Source organism: Aspergillus candidus (genome assembly GCF_002847045.1).
Source record: "Aspergillus candidus strain CBS 102.13 unplaced genomic scaffold BDW47scaffold_27, whole genome shotgun sequence".
Lineage (NCBI taxonomy): Eukaryota > Fungi > Ascomycota > Eurotiomycetes > Eurotiales > Aspergillaceae > Aspergillus > Aspergillus candidus.
The window spans coordinates 309,488-329,532 of record NW_020194032.1 but is presented as its reverse complement, the minus strand read 5'-3'; the positions used below and the strand labels follow the sequence as shown (position 1 = coordinate 329,532).

At 51.1% G+C, this 20,045-nt stretch overlaps 6 protein-coding genes across 6 annotated transcripts; 3 read left to right on the top strand and 3 right to left on the bottom strand.

Annotated features, from left to right (window-relative positions):
* Positions 1 to 2,053: 2,053 nt before the first annotated feature.
* On the bottom strand, positions 2,054 to 5,785 carry BDW47DRAFT_38361 (RNA-binding ribosome biosynthesis protein MAK21). Its single transcript, XM_024818874.1, has 4 exons — positions 4,895 to 5,785; positions 3,718 to 4,844; positions 3,115 to 3,661; positions 2,054 to 3,048 (listed from the first exon to the last, which is right to left on the bottom strand). Exons 1-4 carry the CDS (start codon positions 5,753 to 5,755, stop codon positions 2,125 to 2,127), a joined length of 3,459 nt encoding a protein of 1,152 aa, XP_024671475.1. The 5' UTR covers positions 5,756 to 5,785; the 3' UTR covers positions 2,054 to 2,124.
* A 156-nt stretch (positions 5,786 to 5,941) lies between these two features.
* On the top strand, positions 5,942 to 8,417 carry BDW47DRAFT_107088 (putative proline--tRNA ligase AIM10). Its single transcript, XM_024812918.1, has 7 exons — positions 5,942 to 6,133; positions 6,183 to 6,261; positions 6,314 to 6,357; positions 6,406 to 6,496; positions 6,557 to 6,636; positions 6,687 to 6,816; positions 6,865 to 8,417. The coding sequence occupies exons 1-7, from the start codon at positions 6,032 to 6,034 to the stop codon at positions 8,250 to 8,252; spliced, it is 1,914 nt and encodes a 637-aa protein (XP_024671474.1). The 5' UTR covers positions 5,942 to 6,031; the 3' UTR covers positions 8,253 to 8,417.
* A 151-nt stretch (positions 8,418 to 8,568) lies between these two features.
* Positions 8,569 to 9,732, top strand: BDW47DRAFT_38354 (nucleotide triphosphate diphosphatase NUDT15). Its single transcript, XM_024818873.1, has 3 exons — positions 8,569 to 8,849; positions 8,918 to 9,123; positions 9,282 to 9,732. Exons 1-3 carry the CDS (start codon positions 8,762 to 8,764, stop codon positions 9,480 to 9,482), a joined length of 495 nt encoding a protein of 164 aa, XP_024671473.1. The 5' UTR covers positions 8,569 to 8,761; the 3' UTR covers positions 9,483 to 9,732.
* Positions 9,733 to 12,374: 2,642 nt separating this feature from the next.
* Positions 12,375 to 13,409, top strand: BDW47DRAFT_107085 (prefoldin subunit 5). The gene is made up of 4 exons (XM_024812917.1): positions 12,375 to 12,549; positions 12,667 to 12,953; positions 13,077 to 13,194; positions 13,254 to 13,409. The coding sequence occupies exons 1-4, from the start codon at positions 12,501 to 12,503 to the stop codon at positions 13,319 to 13,321; spliced, it is 522 nt and encodes a 173-aa protein (XP_024671472.1). The 5' UTR covers positions 12,375 to 12,500; the 3' UTR covers positions 13,322 to 13,409.
* Positions 13,410 to 13,683: 274 nt separating this feature from the next.
* On the bottom strand, positions 13,684 to 16,468 carry BDW47DRAFT_132080 (uncharacterized protein; the record flags this gene model as incomplete). The annotated part of the gene is made up of 7 exons (XM_024817475.1): positions 15,960 to 16,468; positions 15,857 to 15,899; positions 15,666 to 15,795; positions 15,367 to 15,600; positions 14,719 to 15,308; positions 14,379 to 14,669; positions 13,684 to 14,326 (listed from the first exon to the last, which is right to left on the bottom strand). Exons 1-7 carry the CDS (start codon positions 16,378 to 16,380, stop codon positions 13,684 to 13,686), a joined length of 2,352 nt encoding a protein of 783 aa, XP_024671471.1. The 5' UTR covers positions 16,381 to 16,468.
* Positions 16,469 to 17,076: 608 nt separating this feature from the next.
* On the bottom strand, positions 17,077 to 18,879 carry BDW47DRAFT_107083 (WD40 repeat domain-containing protein). The gene has a single exon (XM_024812916.1). The coding sequence runs from the start codon at positions 18,684 to 18,686 to the stop codon at positions 17,328 to 17,330; it is 1,359 nt and encodes a 452-aa protein (XP_024671470.1). The 5' UTR covers positions 18,687 to 18,879; the 3' UTR covers positions 17,077 to 17,327.
* Between the last annotated feature and the right edge of the window lie 1,166 nt (positions 18,880 to 20,045).

The following is a 20,045-nucleotide window of genomic DNA, read 5'->3' as shown; positions in this document are numbered from 1 at the left end:
GCTTCTTGAATTAGTTATCATGTCACACATTCATCTGAACTTGTCTTTCTTTTCATCTTTTGTTGATTTCATCTTTGACTCTTAAAAATTATCAGATCCCTGTCTCTTGTGTCACCCATCCCCTAAAAGACCATGACGTCGCATCCAAGCTTCAACGAGAGTGATGATCTCGTAGACTGCACTGGAAGAACTGGAGGTTCAGGATGTGGTTATTCTGTACCGTGGCCCTGACAATTAGGTAAGGGACAGTGATATGATCTCTGAAGTTAATGAGAAAGTAACATACCAGGTAGGGTAGCTTGTTTGGACTACAATCCGGAGCAGCCGATCCATCTTTCTGTATATCCCAGACCAGGGATTATAGACTAATTCTCAAGATATCTATCACTGGCCCTTTCACCAATCGAGTACATAGCGGCATTCTAACATTTTCTTTTTCCGCCTTGAAAAGAAAAGACAGAAAATTGTGCAATGAAATTTTGATAAATGCGATCAGGTTAGCCATCTGAACAGACTGGTGGGTCTGGAGGGGCATGGGCGGATCCCCACTCTCCCCTATCCCAACCTAATAGGTCCCTGACCCCAGCTGCAACCATGACCGTCTCCGCAGCCAATCACTGCTCCCATCAGGATGGCGGAACCAACGGTCGGAATCTCCGTTTGTTGGCGCTGGTCCCGCATCCGTCCGGGCAAACGCTTCTAGATCTTGCTTGGCCTGGAAGCTTTGCTAGGTACAAGGTACAGGTACCATGTACTAGGGACGACCACCGCCTGCCCCTCCCCCCCCTCCTTCCTCCCCTGCCAGGGTCATGACCGATACACTTATTTGGGTCGTCGAAGGTTTACCTAATGCAGTATGGTCATGGATGTAATCATCCGACTCGTGCGTGATTTGTTCATTGGTCTAGCTCTTATGGTGGATGTGTGGCTGACCGAGATGTACGTTTGATTCATTACCTAGTACCTACCAGGTAGGGTGTCCTGGGATGATAAGAAATATTCCATGATCCATGCATCTACCAAATGGTACATACACAATCTGCAATACAAGCCTATCGTGATCAATCAACTCCTGAGATAACTACACCCCTAATAAAAATCTTAAACACCACATTTCTCCACAAAACCAAAAAAAAAATTGAACCTAATAGGAGGCACTATCCACCCATTAAACTCAAGGCACGCTATGCACTAACATATGGCGTGATTCCATTCCATGTCTTCTTTTTCTCCTCCGCCCGTCTCCGTCTCGCGGACCTGGTGCCCTGAGTTTGAAGACGGATAGATATACTCCACGGCCCGGGTACCAGTATCGTCTTCTTTTCTTGATAGAAGATAGGGGAGTGGTGGATATTGGGTGTCTTTTCATAAATTAAGTTGATACTCCGCGGAGGTGGCGTTTATGGCGGGTTTGAAAAGGGTGGAAAGACCGAAAGCCGTAAAAATGGAAAAGAACACCAATAACAAAAATTATTTTTAAGAAAAAACCATCACTATCATAATAACAGTGACTGCTACATTACCTACTCAAGCTTGGTCCGGAAATATCAGGGTCGACGCAGGAGTGATATCATTCTACAAATCCATCCACACAGAGTTAACTACCCTGCATGATCCATACGCAATCTTTAAAGACATCTATTTCAAGGCAATGGACGGCTCGCTAACGTGGACATCTTAGCAAAGCAACTAATGCAGGTCGTGCAGGATTCATTCCCAGTTCCCCCAGTAAGCCCTAGTAAGCTGAGTGGCTTTCTACACTGTCGATCACTGGAAAAGGGTCTACTACTCACGGAGACTACTTTGGACAAGACAGTGTGCTCGTACTTATATTTGTATATCCCTTGCTTGGAGATGTATGATGGCACGTGATGAGACACGTTGCCTGTCTGCTTACTTGGTGCTTCGTGTGGGGTCCTCCTTGCTTGGTGATTGATAGTGGGTGAGAGATCCTAATCTACTAGGAGAATTGTTCCGATGGGTGGATCAGGGTTGGTTTTGAAAGGAATGATAGATGGAAGAATGGAATGTAAAATTGACTGTAGCTTTTGATGGTATCTGCAATAGAATTGTATATAGACAGTAGTACTAAAAGAAACGGTGTAGAAAACCCAATAATCCGGCTTACATCCCCTCGTCCTCCCCAGCCAGCAGAGCCGCATAGTCGTCGGCCGAGGCAAACGTGGGCAGATGCTTGAGCTTGCGCTTCTTCTTCCGGTCCGACGGCTCGTCCTTGGGAGTCTCCACTTCGCCTGACAGCTCCACGTCCGACGGCAGGTCCTCGTCGCTCTCGAGGAAGGCCCCGTCGTCGGAAACATCCATGTCGAAGTCGTCTTCCTCCTCTTCGGAGAATTCTTCTTTGGCGGCCTTCTTGGGCTTGGTTTCCTTCTTGGCCTTGGGGGCCGGCTTCGTGGCCTCGGGCTCCTCGTCCTCGTCCTCGAGATCGTCCATGTCGGCGTCCGACTCGTCGTTGAAGATGACCTCGTCGTCGTCTTCGCCAGCTTCCTCTTCGTCGTCGTCGCTCTTATCGTAGGCAGACTCGAGGTCGTCCATGTCGAGGTCGTCGTCGCTGTCCTCGGGGCCCTCGACGTCGGGTCGAGAGTCCACCAGAGCCTTCCAGATCTCCGACTCGGCGTCGCTGCCGACATCGGCACCTTCCTCGTCCTGGTCGACAGCGTCCTTGGACTTCTTGCTCCTGGCCCGGTCCTTGTCCTTGCCGACACGGTTGAAGTACTCGTGGAAGAAGACGTCTTCGACGGCAACATCCTCGGACTTCTTCTTCCAGAAGGCCTCCGAGTTGAGCGGTAGTTGTTGCGCGTTGTTGCCCGAAGCCACCAGGCGGTCCTTCGCTTCGCTGCCTGCAAGGGGCTGCATGATGGAAGACCCACGGGTGGCGGCGGATGCCTTGGGCGTGCGGTACACAAAGCGGTCAAGGAAGTGCGTCAACGTGTGCAGCGTCATGTCGGGCTTGCCGCTCATGGGCTGGTTGTCAAGCAGATGGGACGCGTTGACGGACACGGAGGGATGGAAATGCGACATATAAGGCAGCTGCCAACTCAGTTAGTACATGCCAAAGCAAGGGAGGAGGTAAAAGAAAAAAAAGGGAAAACTCACCAATTCCCACAAGCATGTCTTGTCAGCATTGCTATGCTCGGGATCGCGCTTTCGCGGGTCATAACCATTGGTCGGCTTTTTCGGCTTCGAGTCGGCTGCTTCGTTGACGACTTGCGGTTCATCATCTTCATCAGGTACATCTCTGAACACCTCTTCCTCGTCACTGTCATTGTCTTCGGGCTGCTCATACAAGGTTCGGAGACCAACGAAGGTCTTCTCCAGCTCGCGGATCAGATAGAAGACGCCGCAGATGAAACCTGGCTGGTGCATTCCCAGAACCTGGACAATGCGCTTCACGAACGCCTTGACACGTCGGACGTTCATGTCATTCTTCAAGGCCTTGAACAGCAGGTTCAAATACAACGACTGTTTGGACGACGTAGCGACACGGGGGTCAAGAAGAGACTCGTACAACGTGCGGTAGAAACGGTCGGTTCCGATTTGGTGAGATAGCGTCAGTTGCTGGATCAACATGAGCGCTTGGATGCTGGTGTTGAAGTTGGAGGAATGGGTGATCCGGAACAAGGTGTCGATATGCTTGGAAAGCCTGGATGTAATTAGCATCAATAGTTCTGGCCAATCAAAAAAATTGCAGGAACGTACCTGTCACTATCCGAACTGGTAAACGGATACGCTCGATTCACACCCGTCAACACGGCCGAGGTAAGCTTTTCTTGCATTTCTTCGGTCTGAGCATGGCCCTTGTCCTCCTGATCTTTCCCTTTACCCTTCGGCCCCTTCTTTCCATGCTTGCCATTCTTCCCACCCTGGTGTTGGTGACCCTTGGCTGGCTTGAGCGGCTTGAGCAAGGAGACGAAAAGTGCAAAGTATATGTCGAGGAGTTGCATGCCAACTTTCTCCTCCTTGAGGCTCAAGACCGTCTGATTCAACGTGATGATAGCGTAATACTTGGCGTGTTGACTCTGGCCCGGACGGAAGACAATTTCTTCAACAGCAGAAATGATAGTGGGCTTCATCAACGGATGAGTCTGCTCAATTTGCAAGAGCAGATAGGAAGCACGCGAGGAAATCTTCTTTGATGTATCGCCCAATTTGTTGACTAGGAGCCGCAGCAGATTCGCTTCCTGTTCCGGCTTCTCCTTAAGTAGCTCGAAGATATAACTCACGGCCCTGGTGCGCGAAAACTCAATCTCATCGTTGCACCACACTTCAAGGATCTTGAGGACTTCAAAATACTGCTCCTTGAGGAAATGCTCGTAGGCCCAGACCATGATGTGGCTATTCTGCAGACCACCAGGCAGAGGGTCATCCTCAGACCACCGGCCACCAGCTCCCTGGAACGCGGATACAAGGGATGGCTGGTTGGCGAACGACCTGAGGCGGCGCTCACTGGGAAGCAATGTACCCTGCGCAAACATATCCTTCAGTGACCTGAGAACATCCACCGCTTGAGAACGACTGCGTTTCTTTCCAAGGGCAATCAGATTCTCCAGTTGTTTCATGTTATGTAGCGGCGACTCTTGAACAGCGAGAGTCAAAGCCGAAATCTTATCACTCAGGGTACCGGTGGACATGATAGTCGTGTAGAATTTGTGGGAAGAAGAGGCCGAGGATGCTTGCGCATCCGCATACATCTTGTTTTCTTTTTCCAGGAGCGATACGGCGCGACCATATACCCGATCGACTAAGTGGCGTGGCAAGGCATTTGCTTGTTTCGATGGGATGGAAGGGAGCTCCGTCATGTACCAATCCGACCGAGGAGGGACAATCTGTGCTCGTGTTAGTAGGAGGCACGCATGGAAGAGAACAGAATCCTTACAAGCTTGGAAAATTCCTTGGGGAAGATGTTTTCAGCTGCTTTTCCCGTCTTGGATTCGTTCTTGGTGTCTTTGACGACCGGAGCTGGAGGAGCCTCCTCTTCATCTGAAGTGTCTTCCTGATCGGCTGAGCTTTCGTTCTCCTGAATTTCTTCAGATGCTTCTTCCTCTTCCTCATCATCCATCGCTTCCTCATCCTCGTCCTCTTCCTCTTCATCCTCTTCCTCTTCGTCCTCGTCGATCTCTGCTTCGTCCTCGTCGGCAATGTCATCTGGGACGACCTGACCAGCAGCAGCAAGCATGCTAGACAACTCCTTCCTCAACGCAGCCTCATCAGATTTGTTTGTAGACTTCTTCGCGGTGCCTGCGTTCTCCTCGTCCTCGGAATCCGTTTCGATGCCGGCAACCAAATCGAAATCTTCATCTGTGCCTCCCATGGCCAAGATCTCTTGTCGCAAGGTATCATCCTTGTCTCCACCACTCGACTTGGATTTCCCGCTATTTGGTGCATCCTTTTTGCCCTTTTGCTCGTCTCTCGCGATCACTTCACCGTTGCGATCGCGCTTCTTGCCCTTATTCTTGTCGTCATCGACCTTCCGCTTCGGGCTCGGCTTGGGGGCTTGTTCCTGAGGCTTGGCCGGTGAGTCGGTAGAAGCCTCCTTGGCACCCGCTGCATTCTTCTTCTGCTTGGGGCCTCTTTGTTCCTTCAACTTCTGTTCGATCTTCTGTCGGAGGCCGGCGAAAGCGCCCTCTTGCAATTGGGGAACAGCGTTCGCAGCAGGCTTGGAGTCACTCAAGGCGACTCCGCCATCTGCGACAGTGTTATTCGCCCCGGAGGAGCGTCTTCCCTTTCCTTTAGCCATGGAGGGGAAATTTGTTTGGTGAGATGTACAAGCGGCGATTGAATGCTATCGCAACTTTTTTTTTTCTGCCGCTCGAAGATCTCCAAACGCCGCCGGAGAAACGTTTTTGCGGGACGCTCGGACCACCCGGCGCGGGTCTTGGTCGCATATCCATCTTCAATGATCGTTGTTGCGATCCGCGACGAGACCAGATTCCGCATATTGGACGATGAACGGCTGCCATTGAAAGCTAGATTTCTCATTATAGAGTTGCTGTTGTTTTTGCATCCGTGATCCATGCTACTTGGATGTCGGCCGCCCTCGGGCCGTTACTCGGGGCCCGATCGAGCGTTCTCGGGATTGCTCCGGTTCCATAGAGTGCCCAGATGCAGTTACCATGTATGGACTCATTGACCCCCAGAGCAGGGTTGTATTAATGGTTGTATAGATTGATGGTAGGAGTCGGACCTCGAACTTCTGGGCTCCTACGGGGGGGATCTCAAAAAAGCATGTACAGGGAAGTAAAGGTAATTCAAACGAAGCCAGCCCAAAAAATTGGACTCATTGACAGTGATATAGAGGATGCCAACGATCTCTTGGTCAGAGGTGGTTTTCTTCGACAGGTGTGTTATCTCATATCCCTCATCATCGCTGTCTAACGGTATTTCCAGGCGTACTCGGGCATTTTTCACATGCTGCCCCTAGGGTTGCGTGTGCAGGAAAAGCTAGAACGCCTGATTGACAAATATATGCGATCGGTTGGTGTGTTATACCGATACTTATTTCCAACTTTTCAAAACGTCCGGGATTGACTAGTTCCAGGTGCTTCGAAGGTTTCTTTGTCGTCGATATCTTCTCAGGAACTCTGGGAACAATCCGGGCGGCTGAAAGAGGGATCAGAGGTAATTTCCACTTGGTATATGACACTGCTACCTGCTCACATGGCATGTAGCTGTTTAAATTTCTTGATCGGAAAGAGTCTCGATTCCTTCTGGCGCCTACGCACGAGGAAGAGATTACTACTTTGGTAGGGAGTCTCACGAAATCGTACCGTGATCTACCTCTACGAGTATATCAGATTTGTGAGTCCAACTTTGGATAATCAAAGTTCGGTGCTGATACCAGTACAGCTCGAAAATACAGAGATGAACCACGACCGAGGCAAGGCCTTCTTCGTGGGCGGGAGTTCATCATGAAAGATCTCTACACGTTCGACCACAATGTAGAAAACGCGCTGCAGACTTACACTTCCGTAAAGGCTGCGTATACGCAACTTTTCAATGAGCTCAAGATACCGTATCTCGTTGCCACAGCCGACTCAGGTAACATGGGCGGTGATTTGAGTCATGAATTCCATTTTCCTAGCCCGAAGGGAGAAGACACCGTCGTCAGTTGCTCCAGTTGCGATGCCGTTTACAACGAAGAGCTGGCCGATGGAAAATCCCATGACATTGGGGAGCAGCGCACAGAGAGCCGGGAAGGCTTTGCCACAGAGGCAGGTTCCACGGAGGCGCCACCAACGATATCGACTGGTCTTTGGATGTCGATTTCGAAAGACAAGAGGACCCTCCTCAGGGCATGGCACCCCAAGTTTTCCATGCAGGGCCCCAGCGAAGAACCAACAGAACGAGAAGTCAACTCTCATGCCGTCAAATCCATAGCAAGTGCCGCTGGCATCGACCTTGACCTCAGCATTGAAAACCCTGTTGAACAGTGGTCGGCGCAAATAAAATCCGACAAAGCCTCTGGATCTTCGACGATTTTGCATCGCCCCCAGGTGGTTGACTTGTACGACTCCCAGGTGCGGGTGTACAAGCGGCCACCACTGAGTGATCTGCTGCAGCAGGTCAACTGTACAGTTAGCGACATCGATTACTCTATGCTCGACCGCTTCCCCAACACAAACAACGGCCTTAGCATCATCAACATACACGACGGCGACAGGTGCTTCAAATGTGGCGACGGCACCGTCAAAACCCACACTGCAGTCGAACTAGGCCACACTTTCCACCTTGGCACCCGGTACAGCCAAGTCCTCCAGGCGTCCGTCATGGTCGACCAGGCTGCGCTTCGCGAGTCAGGAAGCTCCAGTACATCTGACCAGACTGTGCCCATGCAGATGGGCTGCCACGGCATCGGAGTATCGCGCATGATCACAGCTGTGGCCGACAGCCTGGCTGACCAAAAGGGGCTGAACTGGCCGCGGGTGATGGCACCCTACGAGGTCGTTGTCGTTCCGGGCAAAGGTCTGGAGAAGGATGCAGAGAAAGTATACGATACCCTTGCTGCAGATGAATCCAGTCCACTAGATATCATTCTGGACGACCGCAACAAACAGATGGGTTGGAAACTGGGCGATGCCGACCTGATCGGGTATCCGGTGATCATTGTGGTTGGCAAAGGCTGGAAGAACCAGCAGACGGTGGAGGTGCAGTGCCGCCGGTTGCACAACCTGAGGGAAGAAGTGTCACTGGAGCAGTTGCCTGGATTTGTGCGGTCTTTGTTGGAGAGGCTCTAACCGCAGCCTGGCGCAGTGGAAAAGTAGATGTATTATACGACTTTGTACAGTAGATATAAGCATGGCCTTGTGATTGGTAAGACCACATAATAGTAGGCCTGAGATCACTGATAATATGCTTTCATTTCAGCCACGATAAAGAAATAATGTTGACGAGCAGGGGACTGGGATGAACGACAGGCGGGCATTATCCATGGTCATTAGCGCGATGCCGCTCAGGCGGGCGCAGCATTTTAGGGCGGTGCACAACCACCACCCGCAGGCATCCACAGGGAAGTCCGCTGGAAGACTATCAAAGACTATACACACACAAAACCACGCCCTACCCAAATACGTACTACTTTCAATATACCTTTCAGTCAGTCGATCCATAAATTCAGACAGACATCGCCTGAAGGAAGTACTGCCAGCTCTAACACTTACTTCCCTCTATCCGCTCCAACCAAACTCAAAATTTGATCTCCAACAACACCCCTCATACTCCACCACCTCACACAATATCAGCAGCGATGAATGCCCGTATCGGCGTCGGTGTCTTCGTATTCAACTCCAAAGGCGAGTTTATCCTCGGCCAGCGGAAGGGAAGCCACGGAGCAGGTTAGTCCCCCATACTAATTCCCTGTACTCCATGCCACCACCGGTAATACTAACATGAAAACAACCAGGCCACTGGGCGCTTCCAGGCGGCCACCTTGAGTTCAACGAGTCCTTTGAGACCTGCGCAGAGAGAGAGGTGCTCGAAGAGACTGGTGTCAAAGTCAAGGATATCAAATTCCTCACTGCTACCAACGATGTCATGAAGTCTGAGGGGAAGCACTATGTGACTATCTTTGTGGGGTGTCGGCTGGAGGACGAGAATGCTACGCCGACGGTAAGCACTACCCTTTAATTTCATCGTCGGCTGTTTTATTTTTATCTGTCTTTGTGTGTTTGGGGGCTCTTTTTCTATATTTTACATGTCCCCATTCCCGATGGATGGTCATGGCACGTATACCAGGATGAAAGAATTTAATAATTGACGACATGCAGATCATGGAACCGGAGAAATGCGAAGAATGGAGATGGGTGAGCTGGGGGGATGTGGCGTCGTTGTACGAGGAGCACAACCAGGTAGAGACGGAGGGCACGATGGCGACCTTTGAGGGCAAGGTCCTCTTCACGCCGCTTGTCAATCTGTTCCGGCAGAGAAGCGACCTCCATCCGTGGAAGAGTTACAAACAGACTGCTTGACTGCGTTGGACCCCCGAGATATGGATCTTTGTGGTTCTGTTGGCGTTTCTTTATTTTCTTTCATAGACTTTGTGCCGGTGCGATATTAGCTGTGGGTGGTTTTTTGTTTGTCTAGAGTTTGTCGGGTTTTTCATACATTGCTTCTTTCAAAAATCTTATATGTGGATGGTTTTGAGTACGGATTCTAACCCCAGGGAAGGACAGGTCACTACTGACCACTCTACATCGTACGCACACCCCGTAAGGCTATGATCTGACTGTACTTTAAATATGAAGGTTGTTTTTTGAAGATGTTAAGCATGCAGCGGCAAGAACCCTAATCTATCAAGTTCCCCGATCTCAATGCGTAGCGAGAAATAACAAGAACATCTCCATCATCATTCTATGTCGCAGATCCGCAAATCCCATCATCGAGCTGATCAATACATACTTGCATGAAATAAAACCCGCGAGATCTGACAATGCAGTCAAGGCTTCCAGGGGCTATAACTCTGAACACGCATCCATCCATCCGGACCTCGGGTACCTTCCGGGAAACCGACGAATACACAGGGCTAGCCATGTTGATCGGTGCCGAGTTCCTTTGCGAAATCAAAAGGGCAGACTATGCAAGCAGCGTAGCGTAGGTAAGTAACGTAGAAGCCTGCAACAATCACGCAGCCGATTCTTGTCTCGACAGGGACAAATGTTTTGGACGAGATAGCGGCTGCTCTGCTGAGCGAACTACTAAGAGTCTCGCATTGGCAAAGTGGACGTCTGCTCGCGCGTCCACATGGCAAGTATGTGCAACAAATCGGTCCCAAGGGTCTGCAGATGGTTGATGGTCACAGGGCTGACAACGCGTTCTCCACGAGTCATGCCTCTGCAAGAGTGCAAGAGGACTCAGAGCCCATGTCTAGACGTGGGTGATTGGGATGCATGGATTTGATCCACTTGAATATCCAGGTGTCCATGAGCTTGGCTGGCATGATAACCAGACTTATCCCATCACAATAACCAGATCGGGATTCTTATGTTGACCGACGGTAGACCCCGATGACGCTTCTTCCAAGGGGCGATGACTCTGACAGCTGATCGTCTTGACGGTCCCAATTGTACGTATGAACTGACAGTCCCAGTCTGGTTTTGCTGCGCATAGCGAAATATTCAAGCATAGATACTAGCCTGCATTCCAGACTGTTTTTGAGCTGACAGTTTTTGTCGAGACAAGTTGGGTAAAAGAAAGGTCTGTATTCCACATTGCTTCTCATCTGGACGGATGCTCTCGTAAATTGTTGAGATATCAGCCATATCAAGCCCGATCAAATGTCAATTCGATATTTCGGTGCAGTATCTGAGACAAATCTATGTCTTGGGTTGCCCTAGTAGAGCCCAAAAGACAGCAGGATTCGCCTGTGTACCATTCGATGGGTTCATGATCACCCACTTATTCTAACATCTTGGGGGCCGCCGGTATGCAAATGTGTTATTCGCAGTGCGTGTTGAGTGGTTGGATATATATATCCGATCGTAGATTGCGAGCTTTGGTTCGTTCAGCGCAGCGCTTCCCTACAGTCCATTTCGTTGTGGGCATTTTTTCCCATTTCCAAAACGCGATGCCGCGAATGTTGAAAATCTGGCCAGTTTCTCAATTTGACCGAAAGGTAGGGCACTGACGCGCCAAAAAGACAGCCATTTTCTGTCACACAGCTGTGAAATGTGACAGCCACTGCACCAAGATACCAAATTTGAATTTGGTCAGGCCTGACATGACTGACGAGAGATCATTATGAGGCCATATTTGGGCTTGCAGATAAGCCTGTCCTTTCGATCGAAATGCAGCAGTCATCATTCTGCACTTTGGCTTCCGTACCCATTTTGTTGACGCCCAGTCACCCTAGCATCGAAAAGCAGAACTTGAATGTCTTGAGTGAAAGTCATTCCACGCCAGGGAAATACCATAGATGGTCGACAACAGGCCATGCCATCTCCTCCTTTTCCTTCTTATAAGTGGGCCCAGCGATAACTGTGAGGGCCATATTCTATCAGCCGGCCACTGCACCAGCAAAACTCAAAGGCTGCGATGGCCACATCCCCAGTCTGTCCTGATGACAAGGAAACAAGACGTTCTAGGATTGAACTGGGTTGCTGCAAGCACCTTGTCGATCTGAGTGAATCTGAATGGGTTTAAATGGGTTTGAATGGACCTGTAATGGTCAATTTAGACATATTAAAAATAATAAAGCCTGGATTTGGAAGGCTTCTTGCCATCATGGTCTCGCAACCATACGGTGCAATATTAATGATGAAATGGATCGGAAGCGTGGTTGAGTTGGTACTGTTGGAGGGGGTGGGGTCGGGGTATATATAGGGAAACCATACTGGTAAGGATCTTAGTAGGCTCTTTGACATGATCAAGTGATTACTTGTCTTTCAAGAGGGTTGATTGTCTAGATAGATAATGGATATTCATTCATCACAGCAAACACAGCTATGACTAGATGTCATACTGCAATTGGGCTGTGATTGCCGCCCTGATCTGATACACTGTACAGCTTTCTCCATGAAACATCATAGATCTTGACATACTATTTGTGTCATTAACAGCACCCAGTATACAATCAAAAGTCATTATAATATCCCAGACATACACGGCGTGGTTAAGTGAAGAAATAAGCAAGAAATTAGTAAAGAAGCAATTAGAAAGAAACCCCAGGCCAACATAGAGTGCCCTACCAATCAGGCACCCAGCCCCACCACATACACAAATTGCACAAAGTACATAAAACCCCTCTGACTCATCAATCACCAGCACAACCCATGACTAATCACGAGCTCCCCTCCCACCAACTTTAGCTCGTTATCCTCACTCTGTACATCAATCGGAAGAACATCTCCAACGAAAGCCCACACGGCCGTATATCCTCTCAGCGCAGCTGGGCAAACCTTATTCGAATTGCCCTGGAGTGACACCTCACTGGGATTCCGGAAGAAAAGACAGAAAGAAAGCCAGCAGGAACAAAACGAACGTCGCCAAAAATGGCCCCTCAAGATTCCCCCGCAGAGGGAGGAGCACCCCCCGGAGCAGGTAAACCATCCAACCCACCAATTGGAACCCCCTCCCCCAACAACAAATACATAAACAAAACACCCAAAAGGAAGACCCATTCCTGGTATCAAAACTGACAATAAAATTGCTTCATAGTAAACCTCGGCTCCCTCTCCTCGCAACAACTCCGCGCCCTCCAATCCCGCATCTCCTCCGAGCTGGAACACCTCACCTCCTCGCACGCCAAGCTGCGCGCCGCGCAGTCCAAGTTCCGCGACTGTGTGCGCTCCATCAACGAGGGTGTCGTCGGGTCGTCGAAGAAGGGCACCGACGGACGCGATGATATCCTCGTTCCGTTGACGAGCTCGCTTTACGTCAAGGGGAAGATGGCGGATCGGGAGAAGGTGCTTGTTGATGTTGGGACGGGGTTTTATGTGGAGAAGGTTTGTTTTTTTTTGCCCCTCCTCCCTCTTTGGTTTTGATTTTTCTTGGTTGTTGGGTTTTGGAGACTCGGGGTTCGCTCAGCAGTGGATTACGGAGACGGGCTGTGCTAATCACTATGATAGACCCCCGCCAAAGCTATCGCTTTCTACGATGACAAGGTCAAGGTTCTGGAGGCCAATTTGACGGAGCTGGAGAAGATCGTGCAGACCAAGAGCCAACAGCAGAGGCTGTTCGAAGAAGGTACCGTCATCTTTTTACCCTCTTATTCTTCCCTATGTGCAGTGACTAACCTTGTCTAGCTCTGAGGGTCAAACTGCTCAGTGAAGGCACACAATCCTCTGCTGCCGCTACCGCGGGCGGTGGCTGAATCTTTATCAGGATCCGTGTACAGAATATTATAGTAGGAAAAAAGTTTACGATAGACGAAATGATATTTGCGGCTGTGGACAGAGTAACGATACATTCCGATTATGGCATAGACTTTCAGCGTTCCTAAACTGCAGGAAGCCTTAGCGCGACACATGTTTCATGCACATCCCCAGCACGGATTCCACACGAGCAGAGTAACTGGTAGTGTCGACGCTAACATGCCATAACCGGGTGCCACATAGTACTGGAGGAAAAACAGGCAGTGAAAACGGTGGAAAATAGGTAAAACACAGAATCCACGTGGAGGAGGTTCGTCCAAAATCCGAGCTCCATTTGAGACACTTTTCTTTTGACCTGCAGTCAAAAAAGAGTACCAAGGTCAGCATCGAGCATCCCGCCACGGTCACCAACAGCCACTGCGTCATTTGACGGAATCGGTTCTTTCTTGATATTGGCGCCCCTCGAAGCAGGTGCAGGATGCATAGCGTGCTCAGTCAAAGCCCGGACTGGACCAAGCAATTCGGCAACCAGTCTGACCAAGCCGATAAACTCCCAGACGCCCGGATAATTTGGTTCGGAGCTTGGCTTTCGAGACGGGAAGAACGTGTGCAGATCGGGGCTGTATCTGGCACTATGACCGACTGGTAGGTTTGCATGCTCTCCCAACAAATTGTCCCAGTTGGGATCGAACACAGACGCTCCCCAAGAGACCGAGGCAGTTCCGAAAAGGGCCGCGCCACGGGGACGGCTGTACTCATCATAGCGGGCAATCTCGAAGATATAGTTTGTTCCTTTCAGCCGATACCTAATGGCAGTCTTTTCGACAAACCGTGAAACTGGATCCGAGTCTGGGAATATGACCTTCCTACGAGGCGCCGCGCAAATGTCGCCAGTATCAGAACTCCTTTGGAACCGCACAGAGTGAGAAAACGCCCTCAATTTGGAATCGATCGCAGACGCCTCGTAGAATTCAAGGGATTTGATCTCTATCTGCCAATCCGATCTGATTCAGTCAGCCTAGGTGACAATCCACCGAGGAAGACTCATATTCCTACCTCTCAAGGTCAACGACTCCAATCTGCAAGGGAGGACGATTTTCAGTAACTGAGCCACTTCCACGAGGCCTGAGCCATCTTCTTTGCGTGACTTCGTATTCGTGCGCCCCAGGACTTTTGGCGAATTCGGCCTCGAGGCGTAGCATCGCAGTGTTCGACCCTTGGAATTCGAAGTTAACAGAGTACAGAAGTTCATGATCTTTCAACGACGACGACGTGCGCTCATATGGTGCGAGAAGATCGGTTGCTTCATAGCATCTCTGGAGAAGATTATCCTGCTTTGTTTTCAATCTGAAAGACAGTCAGTGGTTACTTGACCGCAGGCTCTCCATGGACTTACCCCGGAATCAGACGACCCTTAGTTTGCTCATGTAGGAGCATCTCCCGGAACTCTTCAAAATCGTAAGACTTGCCGTTTACTGGACGGCGGTACTCGTAGAGAACAAATGAGCCAAGGTTCACACGCATGCGCAAGTGTCCTCGAACGAAGGCGACACCCCGCAGTGACCTCTCAATGGCGTTCAGAAGACGAGTATCGTTCTTGGATCGGATCATAGCAGCTCGGGCCAGCCACTGTTGAAGGGCCGTCCCTTCAATCTTGTCGCGAACTAGAGCAAATTCCACGAAAGGCGCATTCCTTGGTTTTTCGGTAAGAATCTTGCTCACGGTGCCAGACGGCGGGGGTTCGACGACATAAACTTTAGCTTTGACGCTGATGCTCGCGATTATTTCACTCCACTTCGTCCTCAGACGGCGAACAATTTCCTTGATCGTGTCATGATCACAACCAACAACACAGATGAAGTCCGCAAGGCCATTTGGAATGTACAGATGACACGCGAACTTCGCCCGAATGGTGTCCAAGGCTTCCAGCTGTGGCCCAAGAGAATCTCGGAGAGACGGGCCGTCCCGTGGCCATAAGAAGAGCAACTGAATTCAAAGGAGTCAGAAAGCAGTTTAATGTTTGAGAGGCAAGGCGCACACCGACCTGTTCAGGGTACATGGCAAGCGACTCTGGCGGTCTTCGAAGTTGCTGTAAGATAGCTCCATGTCGCTCTTGCAACTCGAACCTGGCCTCCTTGGTTTCGGAATGGCCGTGGATTCTGGCCCATTCTGATTTCTTCTTCAGGGTCGTTGAAATGCTTTTACATTTATTCAAAACCTGTTGAAGAATGTCTTGAGCAGATGCCGCTTGCGACAGCTCACCCCATATATGGATTAACTATATATATTGCAGTGAGCATAAACCATGACTGCCATTGTTGCTGGGAGAGGGATGTGGCATACAGGGTCTGAAAAATGAGGGGGTTTAACGTAGGCACCAGTCTTCCGGTTGATCACTTCAAAGACTTCATATCGACACTGTGTCGCAGATGAATCGCTACCCATCACGGACGACCTTGCTGCTGCGAAGAATCTGCGTGTGGAGTAAAAGTGGTCAGCCTCATGGTTGCCATTTTGAGTCTTGAAGGTCTTACTCATGCTTGAATGATCCCCATGGAATAGACAATCTCACAGACGCTGGGCAGGTTCCCACGGTCAGCTTGAACTCAATAAAGTTCGATCGAACAATATCCTCACCTGTAGGCGGAGTGCCCACTCTCCACTTTGACTTAGCAGGGGAATCGCTGAAGAGACGGCTCGACTGTTGAGCTGGCGTTCCCTGTCCACGTTTCGCATTGGAGCTTCCCCGTCCTCTAGCGCTCTGATAACTGCCCCGAGGCTGCGTGGCGATATGGGGAGCTGGGCGCTTAAGGGCCTGAGAATACGGAACCTGCGCTTTCTGTTGTTTTTGCGGTCTCTTCAGGGTTTCCGGCTGTGTTTTGCTGGCAGTAGCTTGATCTTTGCAGACAGGCTCCGGACGCTGGACGGGTTGGGCCGGGTCGGTAGGCTGTGTTTGAACAGGCTGGATGGGTTTGGTAGGTTTGGCAGGTGTGGCTTTGGATGCATGAGGTTTCAAGCTCTCCCGGCCATATCCTACGAGCTGCCATTCTGAAGACATGTGAGCGAGGATCTGTCAAAAGCAGTTGGATCCGTCCATATGACCCTATCAGGGTACATCGCACTTACCTTCGGCTGCTGACGACTCAGGGCTGGGAGGGGTTTCAGTAGATTTCTTCCTGTCTGTAGATATCTTGGCTACTCACTCCATTTTGATGAGATCCAGAGTGGTTTACCCCGGATGAATGGAATCAAAATGTCAACTGTAGGGTGACTGGATTGCAACGACACGAAGAGTACAACACCAGAAAAACCGACTCTGGCAGAAGAGAATCTGCAGGGAGAGTGACTAGATGAGAAGAAAGGGAGATACAAGAATAGGGTAGAGAAAAGAGATGTAAAGGAAAGCAAGAGAAGTGGAACCTTGGGAATAAATAAAGGTATGGGGGAGATGAAGAATCAAGATCAATTTCATTCACAGGCATATCGGCACAAACACTCCATGGGATAAATCAGATAGATGCATTCATTGGCAGAGGAAAGCAAACCGTGATTGCAGCACCTTGGGACAAGCAAGTGAAAGAGAAACAAAGAAGCAACCGATGTTGTTTGGATGAATGAACTGGTGACATACATTCCCAATTGGGAAAGTGCAGTTTGGGTCACTCACTCGGTCGATCACTCTGGGCTACCTCCGATGTAAATGGGCTGGACAATTGACTGTAGGTGCACAATGAATACCATAGAGAGATAGAATCGGCAATGCTCGGGATAGCCCTGGTTAGATTTCTATCTAACATCATATAATACAATTCAGTCATGAGCAATTATTTTCTTTTTGTGCCCACACAGGGAGAAACCATCGAATCTAAAATGGCATAAAAAAAAACCTCAATCCACCGGAACTCCGTGAAGCTGCACCAATACAAGCATGGTTCCCTCGAGTATCTCCTCTTTCCTGACAGACTGATTGAACGGGGTATAAGAATCAGTCTGAAGCATCACGCATTAGTATCTCTGCCGTCCCAGGGTCGGCTGCCACGCGAGAGGATGCGACTCTTCGGTGGCCTCATCATCGGGCTTCCACACTTTGATGGTCTTGTCGGCCTCGCCCGTGAAAAGACGCAGACCGGTGCGATCAAAGGTCGACGCCATGATGCCGGCCTCCGCATCCAGCGAGCCCGGTTGCGCCATCGTATCCATGGTCTGGAAGCGGTGGCCCGTCTTCCAGTCCCAGAAGCACATGGAGCCGTTGTCGCCGCCGGAGAACATGACGTTGTCTTCGTTGACGGCGATGGAGTTGACGATGGCGTTGTGGCCCTCGAAGTTCTGCATGAAGGCGCCCTCGGGACACTTCCATTGCTTGATGCTGCCGGTGCTGGCACTGGCGAAGGTGAACTCGCGCGGGTGGATGGCGATGTTGCGGATGCCCTTCTTATGGTGCGTGAGCACTCCCATTGACTTGCCGGCGGCCAAATCCCACAGGCGAACGGTAGCGTCCAGCGACCCCGTAATGATCTGCGGGTCGGCTTCCTGGCACTTGACGTCGGCCACGGTGCCCTTGTGGCCCGACAAGACATGGACGTTGCTGCGCGTGCGCATGTCCCACACTCGGGCGACGCCATCCCGACCGCCGGTGACCAGAAGGTCCAGATTCGGGTGTAGCGAGAGCGAGTAGACACCGCTCAGATGACCGTGGTAATGCCGGATGACCTTGTTGGTTTCCAGATCCCAACACTTGACCATCTTATCCTCGCCGCAGGAGAAGAGGTAGGGGTGTCGGGGAGACACCGCCAAGCCACGGACGGTCGAGATATGGCCCGTCAGGGTGAGTCGCAGCTGGCCCGTCGCTAGATTCCAGATCTTGATCGTTCGATCGCCCGCGCCGCTCGCAAACCACTCGTTGTTCGGTTCCACCGCCAGCGCTCGCACCCACCCCAGATGTCCCGAGATCACCCGCATCAGCTTCCACGGCGCGTGCCAATCCGGTCGCTGTTGTCGCGTCGCCGACGGTCGCTGAACTAAGCTCTTCGGTTGATTCTCACCACCGACACCGCCCGCACTCGGACTGGGGCCCTTCTTCACCAGCGACATCGACCCGCCACTTTGATCCACGTTGGCCTGAGCCTGCGGTTGGATTTTCGGTCGCTTCGCACGGCCCGCGGCGGCGGCCTGGGCTTGTTTCGCGGCAAGTGCTGGGGGCAGTTCCTTCACGTCGTCGTACTCTGCTTTCCGTCGGTAGGAGAGGCCAATGGACCCGTTGGTGACGGACGGGGTCACCATCAGATAGTCGGGGCCGAACAGATCGGCGGTTCTCTTGGCGGAGATGCGCACGGCATCTTCTGGTGTGGTTGACGCGACGTCCATTTTTGTTGATAGTCGCTATTGGGAAGGAGGTCGAGCCTTGGGTCGCTGAGGACGCGAAAGGGAACCGGACGTGCCGCTTGCGTCTGCTCCTCAGAACCAATGTAAACCGCTGGCGTTCACGAATGATTCAATCAAATGATGATAGAGTAAGCCTCGAAAGCGACCTATAGCAGACAGAGAGTGGCGGGGGAGAGTGAGTTGGCGTGGAGAAGAACAGCCCGTCGTGATTCAATAATGAAGAAGAATCCGCGGGCGGCGAGCGGTGTGCTTGCCTCAGGCAGCACGGCATCCAAGTCCAGAGCCAGCCCGACCAGCCAATCAGAGAACCGACGGTGGGCAGCTCGACGGGATCCATCGATCATCGCCGGAGCTCTACTCTATGCTTCTCATCGTCACTTCACAACGACATCATGGAGCCAGATCAGACTTCCAAATTCCCTCTGCACGAGGCCGCTCGAGAGGGCAAGAGTATGATCTTCTCACATATACTGTAATCATCACGCTAACGATCCAACAGCTCAAGTGGTCGAATCTCTCTTAAACGTATGTATTCACTGGTGCAACCCCGCATCGTCACTAGAGCTGCCCACGCCACCACAATACGCCATCGAAGCCTACGTACATACTCACACGAATCTCCCTGATATAGGTAAACCCGAAATTCGCAACTCTGAAAGACGATGACGAGCGGCTTCCCATCCACTGGGCTGTCGCATACAACCACCTCCCCATCGTGGAGCAACTGGTTGCGACCAAGAACTTTGACCCAGACGTGGAGGTGAGCTCCCTCCTAGCTCCCATGATAAACACACAGCAACATATAGCATCTAACAAACGTCAATATGGTGAGAACAGGATGGATCCGGCTGGACCCCACTCATGATCGCAGCGAGTCTCAAAAACGCCGAAGGCGACCCTATGCTCGATCTGCTTCTCCGCAAAGGCGCAGACGCCACTGTCACCAGTAACTCAGGCCAGGTAATTCCTACCTTGCAAACCTTCCCTTTATCTATTTCAATCTATATACAAATCAGAGAGATTACCCACGGCAGCTCCAATCTAATGAAACCCCCCCAGAATTCCCTCCACTTCGCCGCCTCCAAAGGCAACCTCTCCACCATCCGCACCCTCCTATCCCACAAATGCAGCGCCCGCGTCAAAGACAAACGCGGCCAGCTGCCCCTCCACCGTGCCGCAGCGATCGGCTCAACGGCCATCATCAAGGAGCTTCTCGAAAAGGGAAAGAGCCCCGTCAACGCCAGCGATATGGACGGCTTGACGGCACTGCATCAGGCGATCGCGGAGGGCCATGGTGACGCGGCGATCATGCTGCTGAAGGCGGGTGCGGAGCCAGATAAG